Here is a 20,133-nt window from a genome sequence, read left to right on the forward strand (position 1 = left end):
CCTTGTCGCTTTTCTTGCTATGCTCCTTCGCGCGTAATATGACTGGCCTCCTTTTCGACTATGTACGTCCAGCGTTGTCGCTCCCTAATTTTCCACAAAAAAAAAAGAGGGCTATGCCGTCCCTCGTCAAAAGTCAAGATATACGGTCCAGTGTCATTTTTTTTTTTTTTTTTGTATATTTCTTTCCGGCGCGTCCGCAGAGCGTGACGAGTTGAAAAGGGGCGCAAGAGGCGTCGGGTCGGGGGAAGAAAAAAAGAGCTCGAGTGTGTGTGGGTGACGTCTGGACAACGCAGTGAGTCGGTACAATGAAAGGGTGCCAGCAGCTAGTTAGCTACACCAGGTGCACTAGCAAAGTACTAATAAATGCGCCTTGTACCTCGTTAGCTTTCCTCACGGAAGGCGCTGCGCCGGTACCTGACAGCTGTGCGGCTGCAGGAGCGTCAAAGAGCAGCAGCGTAACCGTGATTGTGTTGAGCAATGTGCGGGTGAATCACCTAATAGCTGGAGGCATTGGCGGATGCTCAGGGAGTTGACAGAGTCTGACCAGCGAGAGACAGCCGGGACTTTGAAATTGAGGACCAGGGTCCCAGAGTTCTAGGATTTTGCTGCCCAGCCTAATTAACAGCCGTTGCTTTCCCCACCTCTCATTCCGTCGCGCGCTCTTTAATGCCTGGGGCCGCGGAGGATTGTTCGGTGGGCTTGTTCTCAGCAGTTCTATCGAGTTTCTAGTGTCTGAGTATGACCAGTTGATAGGTGGTAGCAGCGGTGTTCGGCAGCTCGCTCCTCCGCTAGCACATCACCTCCATTTCTCGTCTCTTCTCGGACTCGGTGTCTGGCAGAACCCGGCGCGCAAGGCATCGCCGTCGCTTTCAGGTCCGCTGACTCGTCGCGTCGCCAGAGGCTGATGCACGCTGCCAAGCCACCCACCCCTTCAGTGAAGCTTACTACCCATCGTTGGTTGGCTAGTCTATACAAAACTACTGGTCAGACGCTCCCAACGTAAAGAAGACAGGGACCCGCGCCATCCGAAGTCTGTAATAGATAGTTGGTGGCGGAGAGACATGCAGCAATTCCGCGGCTTTTGCCCCATTAACTTATAATTCGGATCGAACATGCACACCCGTCTTAGAGCAATAAGTGCATACAAGTAATTGATGCCGAGGCATTCGTCACCTTTTTATTTCCTACAGCAAATGGGCTCATATATAACAGTGCTTTTAGAAGAGGTCGCTTAAGCGAACGCCAAAGTATTGTCGTCGCGGATGACAGCCGCAACACCAAGCCCTGCCTCGCCTCCAGAAACACAAGGTCCTTTGACGAAAATCTGCACGCATCGTAGTTAGCAAAACCGTAAATAATTTTCAAAATCAAGAAAAACTCACTTCGCCTTCGACGTGCTCATCTGTCGTCTTGTGGCTGCCCGAGTCCCTGAGAATCACCTCGACACTGCTCGTCGGCGAGCCAAAGTGCCCCTTTTTATCCCCAACTTCGGCACGATAATCATAAAACGCCGTCTGGGCAATCGCTCCCGCAACCTTGGCGGCCGCGAGCGCGTACACGATCCTCGCGCCTGTCAGGATGCGCAGATCCGTCAGCACTCCCGGCGACAGACCGGGCGTCTGCTGGCTTCCCGCGCGATCAGCCGTGTAAATCAGACGCAGCTGGCCAGGCGTGGTTCCCAGTGCAGGCTTGGCAGCCGTCGCGAAGGCTGACAGCGCGTTGGCTGTGGCCATGACGCCTTCGTTGACCAGTTTGCGCTTCGACAGAGAGTGCGCTAGCGTGCCCAGTGGCGAAGGGAGCTTGGCCATGGCGCGCGAGTGCGTTTGCAGTAGGACCGCGGGGCTGGCGACGATGACGGTTGGGGCAATGCCCTGCGTGGCCACATCGAGGCCAGCAGCGCGGGGGCCGGCGGCCGAGTTGAGCGCGACGGAGGAGTTCGAGTACAGAGCGGCGAAGGTAATGATCAGTGTGTTGATGTTGGTCAGGGCGTCGGCGGGGAGAAATAGGTCGGCGTTGGTGAGGCGCGCCTTGGTCGGGATGGCGGCGAGCTGACCCGCGATGCCGGACACGAGGTTGGCCTGCGTGAAGCGCACCATCTCCTGCTTCTGGGCGTCGGGCTTGCCGCTCTGCCAGAAGGTGACGAGGTCGCCGACAGCAGACTCGGAGTCCTTGCCTTCCGCAGCAGCCTGTAGCGCACGGCCCGCGTCTGCGGGAGCGTCGCGCACAATGTCCTGCCAGGTGGCGACGCTGACGCTGCCGCCGATACCCTCGGGCACCTCGTTCCAGTCCATGTGGGCGCTGCCCTGATCCACGACCCAGATGAGCTGACGCAGGCCTTGGTATGCCTTGACGACAGCGTCAAACGGAAATTCGCCGGTAGCGGTGATGACGGTGTCGACGGCGGAGCGACGCAGCATCGACACAAGCTGGTCCTCGGGCACGCCAAACGGGATCAGCACCGCCGTCAAGTTCTTGCTGAAGGCGCAGGCGAAAAGAGCAGCGAGCAGCTCAATCGAGTTTGGCAGATAGATGGCGACGCGAATACCTCCCTGATCGCTAATGTGCTGGCCGATTAGGTTGATCTGTCTGGTAACGTCGTCTGCATGCAAGTCAGCAGCCAAACTTGACCTACTAGCCGTGACACTGGGCCATCTCAGGGCCTATTTGGCGTCTTACCAAGATTGTGCTCTTCGACATTCTGCGAGCCGTGCACCGTCAGGAGCTTCCCTTTGGCACCTGCGTCGCCGCCCTGGACAACTTTGCGCCAGATGTCGCGGAGGTCGCCATCTCGGCCGCGCGACCACTTGGAAGCGCCGGCCAACTTGACGTTGAGGCCCGAGTTCAGGGGCATGCCGTGCGGCGCCAACGGCGAGCGGTACACGGCGCTTTCGCCCTCGTTGCGCACATTCGACGGCGTTGACTGGCGGGCCAGCAGGATCGGGTGCACGTCCGGGTCGGTGGCGTGCAAGATGCGGTAGCCGAGAATGGCCACGAGCACCGTCACCAGGCCCGTCGAGTAGCCGTTCCACTGGCCAAAGAGCCCGGTGAGCCCGGCATCGAGTGTCTCGAGGATGTTGCTCATCTTGTTTCGTTCGTGTGCGTTTCCGTGCGCGATTGCTTCGTCCTGCTTGCTCCGTAGCTGTGCGACCGCAGGGTTGCTCGAGGTGTAGCAGAAAGCGTGCACTGTTTGACACCTTTAGTGTCCTTTGCTGGGATGGTAAATCCAAAAGTGCACGAGGTGTCGTGCCAAGAGATTTGCCCGAGGCTTGATGATGTAGAGAGGGGAAAAGGATCCGAGACAAGGTGTAGCGGGAAAAGAGGCGCACAGCTTATCCGTACTCGGTACCGCAAGGTAACGTTGGGTAGCTTCTGGTCGGCTGCGGTGGGTTTCACGCCTCCCGTCTTACCGTCGGAACTTGCCTCTTAGCTACGCGGGGCGATCCCGCCACTAACTGGTCGATAAATATTCGTAATCAACACCGGCAAGTATCTGCAGTTCAAAATTATAGTCACTGCTACAATTCGAGGCACATGGTCGTTGGCAATGCCCAAGTACCTCGTTACCGTGCCGCTGTCCAGTACGCTGCTGCAGCATTACTCACTGTCGCTCATACACAAGACCACGATAGAGCACATGTAGCATCATTTGCAGGAACAAAACATTCGATTTTTTTACCCTTGGACCGCCCAGTCCACTCTGGTTGTCTGTCTATCACGGGGGCATAGCCCAGGTACAAAATGTCGTCTGTAGCCTCATCTGTAGAGAGGCCTCGATCTTGGCAATCCGTCTTCTTCGTCTCTTTGCCAGGTCAAACCCTTCCATGCCCACGTCCTCATGGCTTTCAAAGAGCAATAACATACATTGCCATGCCATCCCAGCCGAAATCCATCGAACTTTTGCGTCGAGATGCACTCCTTCATGCTCTTCGATTTCGAAACACAGAAAACCAATATGTTGACCGCTCCAGTCTAATGCTCATCGCTCTCAGAAAAAACGTAAAAATCCGTTGCCACAGGCATCCTTTTTGGTGCCGTGGTCGAGCGTCAAGCACATGCCAACCGGAAAACCGAGTAATCCACTTTTGTCTATAAAATGCACGACGAGAACATGACCTCTCGTATCATATGAGGAAAACAAAAACCATATTTGCTCAGGGGGGAATTTCTCAACGTAGAAAGCAAAAATAAGCAGATCGTAGTGCCGTAAATGAATCCAGGCTGTCTGTGCCAGATTCTATCGCACCACGTCCTGCGTGCGTGTCCTTGTTCAAATTCCTCACGTCTCCGTCTATGGGTATCAAGCGAGGAGGAAGTTGAAATCAAACAAATGCAATCTATCACATGCGTGTCGTGAAATGCCCCGGGACCGAAACCCGAGCGCTATAAAGGGTGAAACACCGCCACCCGATAGCGCAGGTCATGATGCCGCCGTGTCGCCAAAAATATCAATGCAATAGCGTCCAAAGGGTCGTAAAAGTAAAACAGTTCGCGAGAAGAAATTGACAAGAAGGAAAATCAACCAAAAGTGCCGCAATGTCGAGCCGAAACCGCCCGAGCGAGCAGGTGACAGAGAGACTTTGTCTAGCGGAGAGACTGCAAAACCTCTCAGGCTGTGGCCACCAGCTTCAGTGTTCTGATGGCACACAATCGCTGGCGGCATGATTTACCACCAGGACTGGCTGCCAGGGCCGCTGGGGTTGCCGTAGCTGCCACCACTGTAGCCGCCGCCACCACCGCCATAGCTGTTGCCGCCACCACCACCACCACCATAGGCAGCGCCGCCGCCGCCGTAACCACCCTGACCGCCACCGAAGCTGCCACCACCACCCTGACCGCCTCCGAAGCCGCCGCCGACTTTGCGGAAATCACGGTTGGCAGCACCACGGCCACCGCCGCCACGAGAGCGACCACCGCGACCACCGCCACCGAAAGAAGATTCGCGAGCAATAGCCTCAAGGAACGAGGGAACCTCCTGGTTGGCCTCCTTGAGAAGATCCATGAGCTCACGGACAACACCGCGGTTGCCGCGGTTGAAGAAGGCAGTGGCAATACCCGTGTTACCAGCACGACCGGTACGACCAATACGATGAACATAGTCGTCAATGTCGGTGGGCAGGTCGTAGTTGATAACGTGAGTGACGTTGGGAATATCGAGACCACGAGCAGCAACGGCAGTGGCCACCATGATGGGGCAGCGACCGTTACGGAAGAACTCGAGGGCACGCTCACGCTCACGCTGAGTGCGGTCGCCATGAATGGAGGTGGCGGGGAAGCTCTGGTTGATGAGGAAGTCGGAAAGCGAATCGGCCATGCGCTTGGTCTCGACGAAGATGAGGGTCAGATTACCGGCGTGAGTGTGGAGAATGTCGAGCAGAACGGAGCGCTTGTCAACGTCCTCGACGTACTCAACCTTTTGGGTAATGTTCTCCGAGGTGGAACCAACGCGACCGACGGAAAGGAAAATGTAGTCCTTGAGGAAATCGCGGGCGAGCATCTGAATGTCGCGGGGGAAAGTGGCCGAGAACATGAGAGTCTGGCGATCGGCTACAGAGGGCATGTCTTCGCCCTCGACAATGCGGCGAATCTGGGGCTCGAAACCCATGTCCAGCATGCGATCGGCCTCGTCGAGAACAAGATACTTAATGTTGCACAGAGAGATACGGCCACGCTCGATGAGATCGACAAGACGACCGGGAGTGGCGACAAGCAGATCGCAGCCACGCTCGATCTGGCGGAGCTGGGAGCCAATGTCGGCACCACCATAGACGACGCAAGGACGAACCCAAGAGCGGTAGGCAAACTTGCGAGACTCTTCGTAGATCTGAGAAACCAGCTCACGAGTGGGAGCCAGGATGAGGGCGGTAGGGTAGGCCTTGCGCTGACGACCGAACTGGCCAGGGGCACCGCCGGGAATGGGGGAAGGCCCGTTCTTGAAGGACTGGGCGAGAATGGGGAAAAGGAAGCCACCAGTCTTGCCGGAACCGGTCTGGGCACAGGCCATCAGATCACGGCCACCCATGACAATCGGGATAGAGTACTTCTGGACGGGGGTGGGGATCTGGTAGCGGGCAAGCTCGATGTTTTTGCACAGATGCTCGTCCAGGGGAGGTGTGGTGAACTGGTGAACGGGCTCCGGAACGTCCGTGCCGGAAGCCTCGACGGGAATATCGTCATACTTTTCGAAGTTGATACCAGTGTGCTGCTTGGAGGGGTCATCGGCAGTACCGAAGAGATCACGCTCGACACGGGGGTTAGGGGGGCCGGGGATGTGCTTGCCATCGCGCCACTGGCCATCGCCAGAGCCGCGGGTAGCATAACCACCGCCGCCACCGCCGTGACCACCCTCCTGGCCACCACCGCCAGAGTAGCCACCACGGCCGCCGCCGCCGCCCCATCCACCACGTCGGTTGTTGCCCTGGAAGCCGCCGCCGCCTTCGCCGCCGTAGTTTCTAGCACCGCCGCCATAGCCACCTTGGTTTCTGCTGTGGGTTAGTAAAGATGATCCGGACAAGATAGGTTTCGGGGTTTGAACATACCCAGACCAAGAGCCGCCACCGTTGGGAGCGGCAGAGACGGGAGCAGGGCCGTTTGCTACGGGAGCAGGACCGTTTGCTGCCGCAGCAGGAGGGGGAGGAGCGCTGGCGCCGGGGCGGCCACGCAGGTGAGGAGGAATGTAGGAGCGATGGCCAGCAGATTGGCCGGCATCGCCAAGGTTGAGTCCGTTCATGTTGAGTTGGTCCGCCATGTTCACGTGTGGGATCGAGAAGCTTTTGTGGTGCGAATCGAGTGTCAAGTAGACGTCGTTGAATAGATTTCGGACAATGTTACCCTCAGATTTCAATGAGAGTAGATTCGGGATACCTGTGCCGGACAGAAGAGACAGGCAAAGATGTAGAGATGAGTCGAAAGGGAAAGAAAACGGAAGTCGTGTCGCTCCGTAAAATGTCCCGCGTCGAAAATTAATTAGGTGAGTACTCGCAAAAACAAGTACCGACTGCTTCCAAAGAAACACACAAGATCTTCAAGGGAGAGACCAAAGAAAACGGAGAGTGTTGAGGAAGAAAAATGACAAGGATGAGAGGAGAGGAGATGTTTTTTGGGGGGTGAAGGGTTTGGGTTTTGTGTGAGAAGAAAAGGGACGGGCAGTCAAGTTATGGAGGCAAAAAGAAATGGGCCTGGCGAGAAAAAAAAATCTTGGGCCAGCGGCGGCCAAAAGGGGTTTAGCGGGGCCAGGAGGCAGCAGGCAAGCAGGTACGTACTGAAAGTTGGCACTCAGTGGCACTTCCACACTAAAATACTGGTACCTACTGGTAGACACTGGCTGGCACTCACCACTGGCCGCTGGGCCACTCAAGCCTGCAAAGGCAAAAAAAGGGTTTTAGTGGGGCCCAACCGGTCAGGCATTCGGCCGGTCCGGCCAGTGACAGAGGACGGCTATGTGATTGTGGTTGGATTATGATGTCAACCCTGTGAGGGAGGTGATTGAAAAATTACAGATAATGTGGCTGGTTTTGGCAGCAAGGTGAAGTGGTGCGACAAGCCGAGATGCCAACAGAAAAAAGGGCAGGGAATAAGGGGCTGCACGCAGCACCGCACGCACCAGTAATTCACCGCCTCCAACAATATTATTTCGTACCATCTATGTCATTGTCATTATCAGAAGAAACAAACCCACGATTTTACCCGCTTCCAAGTTTGACCAGTGGCGGGGCCTGTGCCGCCTATCAGCCCCAGAATCTCGTTCTCAGCCCCGTCCACGACGTCGTTGTGGATGCTGCTATTGAGGTCTATTCCAGCACGCCTACCCTACAGTTACGACGACTTTTGACAACCCGACAACTACAGACCATTTCAGTAATGAGAAGTGATGGAGTAGAGGGTCTATGCTGCGAGATGAATCTGAAAGTATAGAATGCTAGTCAGAAGCATGACATATGGCTCGTACAGTCTCGTGTTGGGGAAAAGTACAACATCTACGAGCCCAATCACCACGAATCGAAAATCCATCTTCAAGCTTGGAATAGCTGGCAATGGACAATGCAGTCTTCTACTCGGATACTTTCCTGTATTAATCAAATAATTATCAGCGCCCTGAAACATCGAATTGCGGCTGAGCATCTACAGCCTCATCGCGGTAGCCAAGTATAAAAACCATGCCTAATAATTACGCACCCCTGGCGATACCCCAAGTTCCTCACCGCAAAATATTTTACTGCTTGCTCGTGTCTCAATGTATCTCTCCTCTCGCAATCTGCTGCATCGCCCGTGAACCAGCTGAAGCGCAAGTCGAGCATACCTTGCATTCTCACTACTATCCACAGTCGATGAGCTACGACCCCTGTGTCGAAAGTCAACAACGGCCAAGCTTTAAAGTACAAGCTGTACGTGCTACCAATCACTAGACTGGCGCGGCTGCATTGATATTTCATTCCACGGACCATACCCCTTGATTTCTAGGAACGAACACAAACGCTCGAAGTTGACGACGCTAAACGTGCTGTCCAATCGCCATGTCTCCAGGGGTCCCCAAATCTTTGTCGCAATGGCCGGCAAAAAGAATCATTTGCCCGGACTTCCTTGTCTTCAAAAACTCAAAGAGCGAAGCTTGGCGTTGGAACAGCTCTTCCTATCCTTACCATTGGTCCCCAAAGAAGAAAGATTTTGAAGTTGGTGTGATGGAGTGTTGGACTTATGGGCAAGATGCGGAGGGACGGACACCCTCACCGTTTATCAGATATGAGATTAAGGATTTTGACATTGCGCCGACCGAGTCATGGCTGCGCGAGGACTTCCCTTCACGCGATGGACAGCGACCCTTATCTGGCTTCAGGTTGTTGTTAATTTCCTGTGGCGATGCAGCTCTGGATCCTGGTTTGACGAGAGACGAAGAAAATCGCCTCCACACTGCCGTTGGAATCCCGGCTTTTCTAAGCCACCATGGCTCTTCAACCAATGGAGGATGTGGAATGTTTTCCCAGTGCGACGGCAGCTACGGTAAAAGTCTTGGGTTACCATCTGAGGTGTCACTGCTAACTGTACCCGAGTTTTCCTCATTCGAAGAAATTGCGACAAGTCGTCGACATCTACAGCCATCAGGTACGACCCAGAAACAAATGTAAGCCTGGGCGTTCTTCACCTTACTACTGGATCGCCCGGGTTCCACCCCGATGATTTCTGGAGACTGCCTGCCCAATTCGTCAAGTGCAGCCATCCTCTAGTCTTGCCGCTCCTTGCCACAGAGATGACATTTGACCAATTAGCGTATTGCTTAAGATCCTGCCAGCAAGACTTGACGGCCATTGAAGCAAAGACGAGACATGGCTTGTTTGGATCTTATTCCCCAAGTGACTATCGAGAACTCATACAACAACTTGGTACACACCAGGCTCAGTCGCATGCAACGTTTGGAGCGATACAATTGTCCAGCCTGTCCGCCCAGTTTCTACGTCGGAAACTGGATCATCTGAACCAAGTCCCTCAAGAAAAATATCGGAAAAAACTAGAACCTCTCTACGACATGTTGAAAGAGCGAATGGATTTTCTCTTGAGTATTTTGGAGCACGCTCACCTGTTCAGGGGAATGAGGGAAAGAAGAGAGTTACAACAAAATGTCGTAAGTAAACCGACCATTTTATTTTTTTCGGCCGAAAGTTTAGGTCCGATTCTAACTTCAAAAAGCAGCTCTTCAACCTGATAGCCCAAGCAGACAGTCTCGTCAACATCAGCCTTGCGAAAGAGTCGAGAGAGGCTGCCGTCGCGAGCAAGCAAGATAGCTCAGCCATGAAGATTATTGCCCTGTTGACCACCTTTTTCCTGCCTGGGGGCACCTTAATCGCGGTAAGCTTTTTGAGATTATAATGGCTATTTCCAGGCTCACAAGACAGACTGACGTTTCTCAAGACATTCTTCGCCATGCCCCTCTTTGACTGGTCCAAGCCCTCCATCAATCGGATTGCTAGCGACCACTTCTGGGTCTACTGGGCCGTGACGGCTCCTCTCACGCTGACCACTATGGCTGGCGTCGTCACATGGGCGCTCTGGCACAATCGTCGCATTGAGCTCTTGCATTTGCAGGGTAGGGACAATGTGAGCGCCAGCCTTGTACAAAACGGAGCGCGGGTCACTGGCAAGAAAAAAGGTCCCGAAGGAGTGGAAGAAAAGCCGAAAGACAAGACGCAAGCGTCGATATCTATTACGACATCGTGCGACAAGTCTTCTTTGCCGAACATCTTTCACCGTCGGCATCGCCGCGCTGGCCCTGATACGGCTGAGCCATGATCAGTCAATATTCCGAGGATGGTGGACGCACAAGTGCGGCAAGCCATTCCAGCAAGTTTAAAATCAGCCACATAAAGTAACAGAAGTAGAAAGAAGTGGGTAGAGTTATAGGGAAAAAACATCTCGATAAGAAACCAACCTCTGATGGCCATTTTCAGCGCAGCTAGACGGCTACCCCGTCAGGACAGTGACAGTGACAAAGAAAGTACAGTTCAGCGTGGTGCAACCATCAAATCGCCAGATCTCTCTTCATTTGCAAGCGGTACTTGCAAACACATGAAGTGAGCGTCTCATTCTGCGGTTCTTGGTGTGGAGTCAGTCAATTCGACGAATTCGCGATACGTCAAGTAGCTTACACAGCGTCGTTCAAGTGCCTGCCCAGCAGTATACGCGATCTGCAAGTACAGACCTACCGTCAATAATTCTAAGCTCGCAATAGGTTGAAGCCCACATCGGGTATACAGGTGCCAGCTAGACAAAGCTGTATATGGCACCTTGGTTGACAGCGAGGACATCTGCCGAGACTGCGGCTTGCTCGCATTGCTACTTCCGCATGCACATGTATGTGACGACGTGGGTGTACCTCTCCTCAGGCGATGAGCTTATTTGGAATGAATTTGATGAACATAAGAGCTCATTTTCTGTCAAGAACATGAACTATCTTTTGGGATGCATCCCGTCTGCCCATCTTTGTAGTTTTTCTGGTGAACTGTCGCCATCCTCACCAAAGTGCTGTTTCACCTCCTCACTTTTTACTTGTTCCCCTTTAAAAAAAATTGTCAAAGATCTCTATCCTCCACCCTACTCATTTCAGAGCTGTGCACTGGAAGTCCCAACCCTGCCAACGGCCACGACAAGGTCGCTGCTTGAGGTGCCGAATTGACTCCTCCCACACCTTATTCACCCCTTCGTCGAACAACCCACTGCGATACTGCAGCAGAGCGCAAATTGGCCCCTTGCAGCAACAACAAACAGCCATCAAGAAAGAAGAGTAAAACCACCAACACTGGCCATATTATTCCGTCTTGTAACGAGCGTGGCGACTGGTTATGTGCGACTTCCAACGTTACGATGGCCCCTAGTGCTTTGCGACTCGGGATCTCGCCCATCCGGCGCCCGCGCTAGCTGGCAGATGAATCACTTCGCGCGACGACCCCCCTGCGTCGCAGCGCGCGGTCAATGGGCGTCAAGTTGCAAACTAAAGAAAACCATCAATCGGAGCTCATTCTGACATAGCCTGTTCCATACAAGGGAAGAGCGCGTTTACGCGGAACATTCAAGCAGTATCAACTCTCCAAGTGCCCGACTGCAGCAGGTCGCGAATCTCGCACCACCATGCTGTGCACTAATCGAGCTGAAAGCTTCGTACGTTACACTACTTGCGCCGGGCCGCCTGTCTCGAAGGGGAAAAAAAAAAAAGGAGATCTGTACAACTGACCACAAACCTCCAGAGCACACACTCCTCAGAGTCCTCGCCGGTTCCGACGTCATGTTTCGTCGACGTCGTTCTAGTCCCGCTGCCCGTCTGGATCGCCCTCGCCGTGCTCGCGGCACTATTCATCGTGCCGCGACGTCTCATCGCAGGCCTCACCAGCAGCAGCGATGAGCAGCCCCTCAAGCTCCGACGGCCATCGTGGCTGTACCGCACCGTTGCCGGCATATACTACATCCTCATCATCTGCAATATTCTCATGCACACGCTTGAGATCGTGCGACTCTCGCTGATCCACTTCGGCATCGGGCTGCTGCCGTTTGCCTACGTCGGCCTGCTCCTGGGCGCTGGTCTTCACTGGTCCAGGGGCGGCGGCGGCGCAGGAGGCAGGAGGAGGATTCCCGCCTGGCTGATCGTCAACACGGTGGTGTGGCTCGGGGGCATGACCATGTCGGTGGTCAAGGTGGTCGGGCTGGACAGGGAGAGCGACCCGCGCAAGGGCTCCAAGTACCCGATGAGCGACCAGGTTCTCGACGTGGCGGTCATTGCTGGGGTGTATGGGGTGATTGCCGCGCTTGAGCTCGTGACATGGTTATGGAGGCGGCAAAACCACAGTCTGCACAAGTGAGGAGCGGCATGACAGTGCTCAAGTCTCCCGTTCGAGTACATGATACCAGGAATCTTGTTTTTAAACATCTGCAACTAATTAGTAATCCCAATGAATGTTCGATATGAATCTTGACCGTGCGAGAAGATCAATGCCCAGATACACTTGCTCGACAAACTCAGTTCTCCTGTGTATGCAAGCGACGCCGGAAGATTCGATGGAAAATCAGAAACTCATGACTTTCTATTCAAATGCGGTATTCATTGTCTTCATCAGCGGCAACGCCGTTCTATATACAATCTTTCATATATACATGGTTTCATCTCTCCCCTCTCGGCTTCACCGGCGTCACGAAGCGCCTCGTCCCGTGGCCATGCTGCTGCTTCTCATCCTCCTCGTTGACCAGAGCGGCCGGCGGCGGGATATCGTAGCCCAGCCCCTCGACGTACTCGACGATGCGGTCAAAGTTGCGGCACTTGTGGTGCGTGTTGAAGTCGGCCTTGCGGTCAAAGTCGGGGTCGTCAAAGTGCTCGTTGAGCACGGGCGTGATGTCCGAGTAGCACATGAGCGACAGGCGCAGGGCCTCGAAGCAGTGGTCGACGTGCATGCGGCCGAGCACCGGGTTGTCCCAGAGGAAGTCGGGGTACAGCTCGCCCCAGTCCTTGGAGAACTGCTCGAGCGGCCAGCTGTGCTGACGAATGAGGTTCTGGTGGACAACAATTAGCGACAGCATCGGGGAGACAGTGTGACATCTGCATCCTTACCAGGCAGTGGAGCTGGTGAAAGACTTCGGCAATGGCTCCGTAGGTAGGCTCCTCGGGGTCGCTGCCAATGACTTCGTAGTATAGGTCGGGGTCGGTCCTGTTGAGGGCGTAGATGCCCTCTTTGCTGACGGGCATTGCGTGGTCTGAATCCAGACACCATGAGGTTAGCCTTGTATTCTTGAACGCTGCGAGGGCAAGTGCACATACGGTACCACAGCGAATTCCAGGCCGTCTCGCGCTCCAGGCTCGGAGGCCCTCTGTATATCGACGTGTGGTTGAAGTAATTAACCAAGTCGCCCTCGGTGTGCTCGACAGCCGGCCATAGCGAAGCTACAAAATTAGCAAAAAACGGTCAGAAACCCCAACAATTGCCTTGCGACAGGAGGGCCAACGTACACCACGGCGAAACCATCTGGTCGCACTCGAGCATCGACGGCCGTCGGACGACCGCCGCGCCCATGAGCGCAAAGAGCGAGAGGACGAGCAGCCCGACGGCCACGTACATGAAGCGCTTCGCGCGCCTCTCGAGCCTCTCCGCCGCCTGGAGGCGCATCGAGGCGGCGTAGCCTTCGTCGCCGCCGCCCTCGCCTCCATTCTCTAGCGGCTCGTACTTGCGGCCCTTGGCCATGCTTCCTGCGGGGGCGCGCGCGCTCCCCTCCTCTACGCTCTTATTTTCGGCCGATGCGTGGCAGTCTTGTTCGACTGCGGTACTCGTAATCGTTATCGTCGTCGTCGGCTGGGCGGGGGGAGGCCTTTCTTCGCGATTCTGTTGGACGTAAGAATCGTACCAGGCTGTCCGTTGTGCCAACTAGCTCCTTGGTGTGGCTAACCTGCGCACTGTGCCAAGCTGCTGCTTGTTGGGTGGCGACCGTACAGTGCGTTGTCGCAGTGGCACAGTGGTCTCGTACGCCAGGGTACTTATCACCCCGCCTCCAATTTGAAAAAAAAAAGAAGCAAAATCTTTGGACACATCTTACAGATCTATTAATATGTCCTTTTTGTCTTAACGCGCACTGTCATCGTCTGCCTTCCTGTGCGTGCCGGAGCCCACCACAAAGTTCGATTGCGGCACCTCAGCGGACTCGGGAGTGATCGCTGACCACAGATCGTGGAGAGGCGGGAGCGCCATTTCCCCAGACGGCGCGGCTACAGCAGCACGGGGCATACCAATATTCTCGCCATGCTAGTAACATCATGCAGTTTGCCTTTCATTTTCAATTCAAAAGTACCTTCAATTCTCAACCTGCCAATGTGGCTGTCGCCACGCCTTCCTAGCAAGTACATGTCCAGGGCTCATTAGAAGACGTACACTGGTGGTTGCCAGCCTGCCTTCATCGACCGTTTCTTTTCTTCTGGGAAAAGGATAAAACGAGTATATTGCAACATAGAAAGGCGAGGTCGCACTAATCATGTACAAATAAATTTAGATAATCAACAAATTTACAGCAGCGGAAATTCTATAAGTCGTGACAAGGTACATGCGCTCTCCCCAGTCTTACAGCTTCGGCTTGACAAGCGATCCGTTCTCGTCGCGAAACGTCGCCAGCTGGTTACGCTTGCTGTCACCTCCGTGATTGACTTGCGACGGCGCATCAAATACGGTAGCCTTGGCGTCGCCCAGCCTGCGCTCAATGTCGACATATTCACGCTCACCCTCGCCCAGGTACAGCTGGCGGGGCCGCCAGATCTTGACGCCGGTGGTGGTGAGCATCTGCTGACGCCAGTGGGCAAGCCAGCCGACGCATCGGGGAACGGCAAAGAGAACAGGGTAGAAGCTGTAAACACGCAAAAGTCAGTAGATCCGTCTTGACAAGTATGGGTTTTCGTAAGGGGAGATGGGACATGTACGCACTCAAGAGGGAAACCCATGGCTTGGTAGATGAGGCCAGAGTAAAAGTCGACGTTGGGGTACAGGTTGCGGCTGCGCATAAACTCGCTCTCGCCCGCATAGTTGGCGAGGGCAATGGCGGTGTCGAGCAGCTTGTTGCGGCCGGTGACGGCAAAGACCTCCTCGGCGAGGGCGCGAATGGCCTTGGACCGGGGGTCGACGTTCTTGTAGACGCGGTGGCCGAAGCCGACGAGGACGCGCTCGCGCTTCTCCACCTTTTTCATGAAATCAGGCACGTTCTCGGGGCTGCCAATCTCCATGAGCATGCGGATGGCGCTCTCGGAGGCGCCGCCGTGGGACGGGCCGTAGAGGGCGGCGCAGCCGGCGGCGACGGCGCTGTAGGGGTCGACGAGCGAGGAGCCGACCTGCAGGACGGTGGCGGTGGAGCAGTTGACCTCGTGGTCGGCGTGGATGATGAAGAGGGTGTCGAGCGCGCGCTCGAGCACCGGGTGTGGCTGGTACTCGTGGCCCGACAGGTTGTCGAGCAGGTAGAGGAAGTTGCCCGTGTACGAGAGGCCCTGGGCGGGGCGGTTGAAGGGGCGGCCCTGGCGCATGCGGTACGAGGCGGCGGCGAGCGTCGGCGCCTTGCCGATGATGCGCAGGATCTGCTTGTCGAGGGCGTTGAGCGCGGCCGGGCTGCGGCCCGACGCGGCGTCGGTGTAGAGCTTCTGGCCCTGCAGCGAGGGGTTGGCCTCGGGGGCAAAGGCGCCGAGGGTGGCGAACGCGGCCGTCATCATGGACATGGGGTGCGAGTCGTAGCGGAACGACTTGAACATGCCCTCAATGTCGCTGTGGATGTAGGTGTGGTGCAGGATCTCCTGCTGCCAGGCGCCGTGCTGCGAGGCCGTCGGCAGCTGGCCGTAGATGAGCAGGTAGGCCGTCTCGAGAAAGGTGCTCTTGCCGACGAGCTGCTCGATGGGGTAGCCGCGGTAGCGCAGGATGCCGTCCTGGCCGTTGATGTAGGTGATTCTGCTCGTGATGGCGGCCGTGTTCATGTAGGCCGGGTCGTAGACGCGCAGCCCTTGCGTCGTCTCGTCCTCGGCGCGGTCGCCGTCCTGCGGCTGCGCGGCAATCTTCTTGATGTCGGTGGCCAGCACCGCATTGTTCTTGATGGGCACCTCGTACGCCTTGCCGGTGCGGTTGTCGACGACCGACAGCGACTGACGGGGAGCGACGGTCTTTTGTGTCATTGCGGGCGGAATTGGTGTTTGCGACGAGGAGGAGTATGGATGAAGAGAGAAGAGGAGAGGAAGAGAGGAAAAGAAGAAAAGGCAACGCGGACCAGGGTATCTAGAAATTTGTAGAGGCAGGCCTTGCGAAATTCTGTTATCTAATGAGATGGGACAATGAGCATTTATTACTTCACCGGCTGAGCTGTTCGGCTTAAGAGCTATTTAGCTCGACGCCCTGTTTGCTTTGGCAGCGGCCGCTGGCACATGCCCTGAACGGCCGCAGGGGTCTTGGGGAGAGCGCTAACGTTAACTGGAGGCTCTGCTCCACCAAGGCCGAGGCAAATCCCGCGGAAGCCATTGTCAGCCGAAGTCGTACCTAACTAGATTGGCCAGTGTGTGCCAGGTTTTGGTGGTTTGCTGCAGATGTCTGGTCGGGTGAGCTGCTCTAGCGCTCTATACAAGCCGTTGCTTATTGCTGTGGCGGTAGGGTATCTACTGGTAGTTCCACGGCTCCCTAACGGCCGTCCCGGATCAACGGAACAGGCACATGTCGTCATGACGCACATCTAACCGGCCCAGGTCTTGCTGCTGACAATTTGTACAGAATGAAAAATTGGTTCAGTGCAAGCAAATCTCATGTCAAGAGACAAATAATCCCTTAGGCCTGTTGAATAACCATAGACGAGCTGCTCCGAACCCTGGTCCCGTTTGGCGGCATTTCTCACTTTCCGCAAAAGTCCGTCTACGTGCTTGAACAATCACGATGCAATAGTTCGGGTTTATCGTCCACCAATGCAGTGGTGCAGAAATCATTGCTGGTAGAGAGGTACGCCAATATAGTCCAGTTTTTCCAAATGATCCCTCCAACGCCGACTGATCAGTAAGCGATCAGTTCAGAAGAAAAAAAAGTGAGACGAGAATTCCAAGTCTCTGGTATCATATAAGTAAAATCCAATAATGGCCATCATGTCAAGGTAGGGTTTGTCAATTCAAAGCTACTACAGCTTCCTTTTGCGAGTCCAGTCTTGTATTCAATTCACAAGAGTGTCAAAAAAGAAAATCCAAACAGCAAACCATAACCAGTGCGTAAAATTCAAGGAAAATTCGTATCAGGTGTACATTTTGTCTCGAGACAAAGCTGAGTAGCAAGATGCGACGACTTGGTCGCGTCGCAGGAAATGTGTTGGGTGTGTGGCGGTGATGTTGTACTTTTTTTTACAGCTTCGCAGCGGGAGCGGGAGAGCCAGGAGCAGTAATCTCATCGTACAGAAGGCTATGAATACATGTTAGCAATGTTATTCCGTATACTCGTACAGCTTCCTGGATAACATACCTCGTCAGGAAGTCAGCGTAGTCTTCGCCGGTGACCTGCCCAGCAAAGTACTGAGCAGCAAGGTGGTACTTGTTGCCCTTGCCGGCCTTGGAGGACAGCTCGTCGGCGCTCTCCTTGAGCAGCTTCAGGGCGTAAGCCTTGTCGACGCGCTTGCCCTCGGCGGTGGTGACGCCGTGGCGAACCCACTGCCAGAGCTGACTGCGGGAGACTTCGGCGGTAGCAGCATCCTCCCTGTTTCGATGATTAGCATCTGTAGAGTCCAACAAAGAACACAAAAGGTCAGACTTACATGAGGAAGTTGATGGGGACACAGCCAACACCGCGGATCCAGGCCTCCATGTAGCCGAGGCCAATGTTGAGGTTCTTCTTGATGCCCTCCTCGGTCACCTTGCCGGGGACGTTCATGTTGAGCAGGTCGTTCTGGCCAATCTTGACGTCGTCGCGGCGGAGGAAGAGCTGGTTGGGGGTGGGCATGTGCGTGTTGAAGACGTCGAGGGCAATGGTGGCGAGGGCCGGGTGGGCGACCCAGGTGCCGTCGTGGCCGGCGCGGACCTCGCGGAGCTTGTCGGCGCGGACGTTGCCCATGGCGGTGTCGTTGGCCTGCTTGTCGTCCTTGATGGGGATCTGGGCGGCCATGCCGCCCATGGCGTGGACGCCGCGCTTGTGGCAGGTCTGGATGAGCAGCTTGACGTAGGCGTCCATGAAGGGCACCGTCATGGTGACGGCGGAGCGGTCGGGCAGGACAAAGTTGGGGTTGAGGCGGAACTTTTTGATGACGGAAAAGATGTAGTCCCAGCGGCCGCAGTTGAGGCCCGACGAGTGGTCGCGCAGCTCGTAGATGATCTCGTCCATCTCAAAGGCGGCGAGGATGGTCTCGATGAGGACGGTGCCGCGGATGGTGCCGCGCGGCATGCCAATGTAGTCCTGCGCCAGGTTGAAGGCGTCATTCCACAGGCGCGCCTCGAGGTGGCTCTCCATCTTGGGAAGGTAAAAGTACGGGCCGTAGCCGCGGCGCTGGTACTCGACGGCGTTGTGGAAAAAGTACAGGCCAAAGTCGAAGAGGGAGCCCGACATGGGCTCGCCGTCGACGGTGACGTGCTTCTCCTCCAGGTGCCAGCCGCGCGGGCGGACGATGAGGGTAGGGTGCTTGCGGTCGGTGCGCAGCTTGTACTCCTTGGCGCCCTGCTTGAAGTCGACCTGGCCGCGGATGGCATCGTAGAGGTTGACCTGGCCGTTGATCATGTTGTCCCAGGTGGGAGCAGACGAGTCTGGAGAATGACGTCAGTCATGGTTTCTAGCCGTGTTTGCATAAGGATAGATGGATGGGTAGATGGGGATGAAGACCATGTAGGCCATGACCTCAAGGTCGATTCAAACTGCCTTGACTCATCTCAAGCCAGGCTCTTCTCATCTGTACCAGCCAGCCCGGTGGCTCGGCTGGACATTCTCGACTGTCACAAGCTCTGGCTTGCCCCGGCCCAAGAGAACTCCATGCTCCACTTTTTTTCGGAGCAGTGCGCGAGTACCCGGGCCGAGCAGGCAGAGCTCTGGCACCCGAGGCATTGAGAGCCGGGCAGAGAGAATAACGAGGCAGAGTGAGTTTCAAAATGGCCAGAATGGTTTAAAAAAAAAAAGCCCAAGATGAATCGCAGCGAGGACTCATTTTCCATTAGCGGCGACTAGAGCTCACGCGCACCCGCCACTCCAAACCCGTTGCACAGAGCCGCATCGTAGGGCCAGCTTAACCGGGGTTGTAGTGGATAGGCTTACTAGATGCGCATGGCCAGCGCCGCCAAAACAGGAAATTCATCGTGTTGCCCAGTGTAGAAAAAGAGTGTGTATAAGGAAGAAAGGGCTCAAGTGTAGCAGGAAAGAGACTTACCCTCAAAGTCCGACATGTAGGTGAAGACATCCGAGTTGAGCGCATTGACAACCATCTTGCGGTCGGGCGGGCCGGTAATCTCGACGCGGCGGTCGACCAGGCCGGGCGCGGGCGGCGCACCCTTCCAGGTGGCATTCTCGCGGATGTGCTTGGTCTCGGGCAGGAAGTCGGGCAGGACGCCGCGGTCGAGCTCGGCCTGGCGCAGCTTGCGGCGCTCGAGCAGGCTCTTGCGGGTGCCGTTGAAGGAGCGGTGCAGCAGGGCCAGGAATGTGAGGGCCTGGGGCGTGAGGATCTTCTTGTGGGATTGGTCGACCTTGCCGAGGACGTTGACGCCCTGGAGAATGGTCTCTTGCAAAGCCATTGTGGGAGGTGGTACGTGTGCGAGTAAGAGAGAGGACGTGAAGGACGTAGCAGAATATGTTCTTGCTGCTTCTTGTTCGTGTCTAGAGAGGAACAATGCAGAGGAGGTGCAAGACTGAGAAAAAAAGTGGTTATACAAGGCAAAGGTTCAAGCTTCCAGGAGGATGGGGAGAGGAAGGAGGGGGGGGACTGGATGTATATAACAAGGTTCTCCCGGGATCTTGTCGCTTGCTCTTTGTTGTATGAATCGCTTCCCCCTTCACGTGTCAAGGCAACGGGCGGGCGGTTTTGGGGCAAGGCTTGGAGACGAGAATCGCTCTCTCAATGCTGGCTGGCTGGGTGTGGTTCGGAAAGCGGATAGCGCCAAAAAGTAACTAGTTTTAGTTACCCCAAAAAGCCAAAGCGAATCCGTTGCGT

At 55.4% G+C, this 20,133-nt stretch overlaps 7 protein-coding genes across 7 annotated transcripts; 2 read left to right on the top strand and 5 right to left on the bottom strand.

The window, feature by feature from the left end:
• Positions 1-1,231: 1,231 nt before the first annotated feature.
• On the bottom strand, positions 1,232-3,082 carry LMH87_002542 (uncharacterized protein; the record flags this gene model as incomplete). The annotated part of the gene is made up of 3 exons (XM_056194014.1): positions 1,232-1,324; positions 1,383-2,599; positions 2,677-3,082. 3 exons carry the CDS (start codon positions 3,080-3,082, stop codon positions 1,232-1,234), a joined length of 1,716 nt encoding a protein of 571 aa, XP_056050995.1.
• A 1,581-nt stretch (positions 3,083-4,663) lies between these two features.
• Positions 4,664-6,745, bottom strand: LMH87_002543 (uncharacterized protein; the record flags this gene model as incomplete). The annotated part of the gene is made up of 2 exons (XM_056194017.1): positions 4,664-6,479; positions 6,537-6,745. The coding sequence occupies 2 exons, from the start codon at positions 6,743-6,745 to the stop codon at positions 4,664-4,666; spliced, it is 2,025 nt and encodes a 674-aa protein (XP_056050996.1).
• Positions 6,746-8,773: 2,028 nt separating this feature from the next.
• On the top strand, positions 8,774-10,278 carry LMH87_002544 (uncharacterized protein; the record flags this gene model as incomplete). The annotated part of the gene is made up of 5 exons (XM_056194018.1): positions 8,774-8,994; positions 9,061-9,096; positions 9,577-9,613; positions 9,679-9,837; positions 9,901-10,278. 5 exons carry the CDS (start codon positions 8,774-8,776, stop codon positions 10,276-10,278), a joined length of 831 nt encoding a protein of 276 aa, XP_056050997.1.
• Positions 10,279-11,613: 1,335 nt separating this feature from the next.
• LMH87_002545 (uncharacterized protein) lies at positions 11,614-12,338 on the top strand (the record flags this gene model as incomplete). The annotated part of the gene is made up of 2 exons (XM_056194019.1): positions 11,614-11,643; positions 11,730-12,338. 2 exons carry the CDS (start codon positions 11,614-11,616, stop codon positions 12,336-12,338), a joined length of 639 nt encoding a protein of 212 aa, XP_056050998.1.
• A 298-nt stretch (positions 12,339-12,636) lies between these two features.
• On the bottom strand, positions 12,637-13,709 carry LMH87_002546 (uncharacterized protein; the record flags this gene model as incomplete). The annotated part of the gene is made up of 4 exons (XM_056194020.1): positions 12,637-13,023; positions 13,082-13,224; positions 13,289-13,411; positions 13,478-13,709. 4 exons carry the CDS (start codon positions 13,707-13,709, stop codon positions 12,637-12,639), a joined length of 885 nt encoding a protein of 294 aa, XP_056050999.1.
• An 867-nt stretch (positions 13,710-14,576) lies between these two features.
• LMH87_002547 (uncharacterized protein) lies at positions 14,577-16,159 on the bottom strand (the record flags this gene model as incomplete). The annotated part of the gene is made up of 2 exons (XM_056194021.1): positions 14,577-14,856; positions 14,934-16,159. The coding sequence occupies 2 exons, from the start codon at positions 16,157-16,159 to the stop codon at positions 14,577-14,579; spliced, it is 1,506 nt and encodes a 501-aa protein (XP_056051000.1).
• A 1,197-nt stretch (positions 16,160-17,356) lies between these two features.
• Positions 17,357-19,717, bottom strand: LMH87_002548 (uncharacterized protein; the record flags this gene model as incomplete). Its single annotated transcript, XM_056194022.1, has 4 exons — positions 17,357-17,414; positions 17,475-17,705; positions 17,764-18,742; positions 19,357-19,717. The coding sequence occupies 4 exons, from the start codon at positions 19,715-19,717 to the stop codon at positions 17,357-17,359; spliced, it is 1,629 nt and encodes a 542-aa protein (XP_056051001.1).
• Positions 19,718-20,133: the final 416 nt, after the last annotated feature.

This window comes from Akanthomyces muscarius, chromosome 3 (assembly GCF_028009165.1).
Source record: "Akanthomyces muscarius strain Ve6 chromosome 3, whole genome shotgun sequence".
In the NCBI taxonomy this organism is placed as follows: Eukaryota; Fungi; Ascomycota; class Sordariomycetes; order Hypocreales; family Cordycipitaceae; genus Akanthomyces; species Akanthomyces muscarius.